The sequence below is a fragment of the Pyxicephalus adspersus genome, chromosome 8 (genome assembly GCF_032062135.1).
Source record: "Pyxicephalus adspersus chromosome 8, UCB_Pads_2.0, whole genome shotgun sequence".
Taxonomy (NCBI): Eukaryota; Metazoa; Chordata; class Amphibia; order Anura; family Pyxicephalidae; genus Pyxicephalus; species Pyxicephalus adspersus.
In genome coordinates, this window is record NC_092865.1 from 42038080 (window position 1) to 42041956 (window position 3877).

Below are 3877 nucleotides of genomic sequence, written 5' to 3' on the forward strand. Positions count from 1 at the left end.
CTAGTGGTCTTTTCAAAGTGCTGTTAATCTTTTGGTAGTATAAAATGTATTGTAACAAAAATGTAATTCATCAATTGCAAAGGCAGCAATGTGTATCCTAGGTCAATACTAATTGGATTTCTCTAGTCCTAAATCCTAGTTGTGTCAGTGTCCAGGATATTGTTACCTACATTATAGGGATCAACATTTGAATGAGTTCACCCTCTTCTATTGTGCTGTTATAAGTTTACTTATTTTTACAGGTCTATAGTTCTAATAGCCTGTGTCTCCATGTTTTGGAGAATTGTTTTGTTAGTTTACCCGAGAGCCTCAACTTTTACAATGCATTGCTATTCTTTTGCAGCAATAAAGCGGGGCTATGTGTCATTTTCCTAAATACACTTTTCAATGGATAATCAATTAAAGGAAAAACAATGAATAAAACATTCTAAAGGCAGATTGTAGTATTATTTATATTTGGTATATCAAGTGTGGTGGAAATACATTTTGGAATATGTGACCAAAACAATCCCTAGTTTTACAGCATTGTCATATGTATGAAATGTCCTACTTCTGCAATTGTTTGCAGTTGAAGCAAATTTCTACTTCTTAGACAAGTTACCACTGACATCACCAATCTTTTCAGCTGAAGCTTTCAAGAAAGTGAACGACAGGGTTTTTTTGGCAAAAATTAATCATGTATTCTTTAGCATACATACAGGTTAGGGTATATACAAATCTGCTGGTAAAAGATACATACATACCAATAATACATAAATAAAACGCGAGAAAAACGACTTTATTACATCTTGTCAGTCAGACAACTAATTATTTAGTATTGAAAGGCAATTTCCCTTATATTTCATCTCTCAAGGGAGCCTGATTTTCTCACATTTTATGTATTATTGGATTGTATGTCAATTTTTTCCTGCTGTTACCAGAAGATTTGTATATACACTAACTTACCTATATGTATGCCAAAGAATACAAGAAAAATTTTTGCCACAAAAAAAAATTTTCTAGAAAACTTCATTTGATTATTATTGGGGTTGGCGCATTTGTTACAAAACCAGAGAGGTGGGGTCAGACTTCATTTTCTTTGTTCTATACACAATCTTTTCAGCTATCTGTAACGAAAGCATTCTCACATTTTGCTGCCCACCAATGCACCAGTGTAAAGGGAGCATCTCCATTGACCACCAAGCTGGAGCATCTCGGGCATGTGTAGAAGTAATAATAATAAAAATAATAGTAAAGTAGTAGTAATGGGAAATGATGGCCAAATTACACATAGAATGCAAGCCCAAACTGAAGCTACTAATCATTTATTTTATGTAAAATATCACTAATAGGCAGACTCTGTTGCAGTTAAGGAGACATTAGCACTTTTTTTTTACATTTCTTAACCCATTCTTAAGTTTTATTTCATTTTTTATCAATAATATTTTCCGTGTTGCATACCAAGAGAATGCTTTTTTTTAAAAAAAAAGCTTAGCCATGGTTTGTACTAAAATGTCATTTTGTCAAGACTAAATTAGAGAATGTTTACCTGTCTTTCTTCATTCTCTTTATGTTTTGCTCTTTGTGTTATTGGGTGAAACGAGCTTTAGTGGGTACTGAACATTTTACAACATACCGGTTTTATTTTAGGCCTAGAACTCTGGAGCCAATTCACTGACAATTTTGAGGTTGGCTATCGGATTTCAATGAAGTCCCAACACAATACACATGCTCACATAAAATATTATGCCCTTCCACAAAAACATTTTACCTGGAATAATAAAAAAGTACAGTAGTTTAGTTTTGTACAGAAACCATGAACATTACTGCATATTTTGCAGTATGGTATATTTTATTGCATCTCAAATATTGCTGACAGAAATAATTTTTATAGTGACCCCATAGGGAAATTGAAAAAAAAATCAGGTACAATGTTTTTTAAACCCCTTAGTTGTTCATTGTTTCATTACACTTTGTATATCCTTTGTTATCTGCAATACAGTATTTAAACAGCTTGGAAAGCATCATAAGCTAAGAAACAATCACCAAATTTACACAAAAAGTCCATTAGGTCTTTTTTCTGCTGTGTCTCTGTTGATGTTCTTGCATCTTATGCACTGCCTCCAAATTTATTGGATAATTTGCCGATCAGATTCATCACCTTTGGATTGGTGCTGTACTTTGATATGTTAGCTGGATTTTGGGCTACATCTTGAAATGCAGCCATCACATCAGGATCCTATGAAGAATAAAGAAATACATGTTATAAGTATACCCTCGTAAAGCAGACCTATCAATATAAAATGTAAACATTTTTTTTTAAATAAAAGGGGAGGAATCACCACCACAGCAGTTAAGACTGAAGGGGATACATGCGGCCTCATGGAATACATACATCACATATTCCAAGAGGCCGATCTCACTGCGCATGCAGGATACTTTTTATTAATAGAGCAACACATTTTAATAAGGCAATACATGATTTTAACCACAATGGGACAAAGACTACATTATGTTAGGTCATGATTACATACATTAAAGTATAACTCCAGGCAAATGACTAAAATACCCTGCCTCCTGAGAAGTAGGGGACAGTATATGAGTATCCTGTGATAATAGAGTGAGCCTGTCTTACTTGAGAGTGTCCGTGATAGGAAGATTCTGGCTGCCTGCACATCCAGGAAAAGGGTGAGAAGGAAACTGACAAAGGGCAACTCAAGATCCTTCTTGAGATGGAAGGATCCTAAATAAAATATTTTTATATCTCTGAAAAAACACACTGAGCTGTAACTTTGTCTACTGAGATATTAGTTGTAGATGACCTGACCACTTAGAGAAAAAACTGGTAAAAAAATGAAAAGTATGAATATTACACAATGCATCTAGATTAGAGAGAGCAGAGTAGGAAACACATTTACACCCGAGAGCAGCCTTTGGAGTGCGGATAACTCATCTGTATTTTTACCTGCATTGCAGCCAACACTTCTGGGTCAGACAAAATGTCATTGACACCCGGCATTCCAGCAAACCCACCAGGAAATCCCCCTAGAAGAAACTCACCATTAGTTTGTACTGAAAATACACAATCTTAAAAGTAAAAGTAGAACTGAAAAAAAAAGTGAAGGCTTGCTGTGTCAAAGGGATTTTAAATGTTAGTTGTTTATGAGCAGTACACTGAAAAATGAAAGTTATCTAGAATTGCTCTGGAAAAGTCATCTTAACCTTTCGTTTTGCACTCTTAAAAGCAATTAGTCTATTTTCCTGCATTCTGCGACTTCAACAAGCATTGGAAGCTGCAGGCCACTTCATTCCTTGTCCGATGGACTGCTGCTACAGTCATCCTGCCTACTCCTCCCAATCTATGTTGTTCTGATGCTCCCCTTTGAGCTATTTACTTTCTGTCATCTGGCGTTACTTAGGGTAGCATGTATGTAAATGAAGCCGATCTAGGAATGTTCTGATACAGTGTGTGAGATGTTCAAACATATGTGAATAGTTAACTATTTTTTCACACAAGTGTTTGCTTCCAGACTAATGTATGCTCACTCTCCCAATGAAAAATTACTTTTTTTTTTTTTTTTAAGGTACCTGATCTCTGTTATTATGTCTATGAAACCCAATACTGAAAACTGATTTATTTATAATAAAACATGTTGTGTTTTAATAATCTAAATATGTGTTAAAAACTCACTGGTACCTATCGAATCCAGCTCCACCTTATATGTTTTTGCATTTGATTAGATATTGGGATGTGGTACATTTTGAGGTCCTACTCATATAGCACCTAACACCTTTTCTGAGTCAAGGAAAAACAGGTTGTGAGAATGCCGACATACAGTTAGGTCCATAAATATTTGGACAGAGACAACTTTTTTTCTAATTTTGGTTCTGTACATTA

At 34.8% G+C, this 3877-nt stretch overlaps 1 protein-coding gene across 1 annotated transcript in view; it reads right to left on the reverse strand.

Annotated features, from left to right (window-relative positions):
* Window positions 1-1775: 1775 nt before the first annotated feature.
* The window catches only part of ST13 (ST13 Hsp70 interacting protein), a 12688-nt gene continuing 10586 nt past the window's right edge, over window positions 1776-3877 (reverse strand). The window contains 2 exon segments of the mRNA XM_072420929.1: window positions 1776-2218; window positions 2945-3024. Of these exon segments, the coding sequence (XP_072277030.1) occupies window positions 2090-2218; window positions 2945-3024 (209 nt within the window). The 3' untranslated portion in view covers window positions 1776-2089.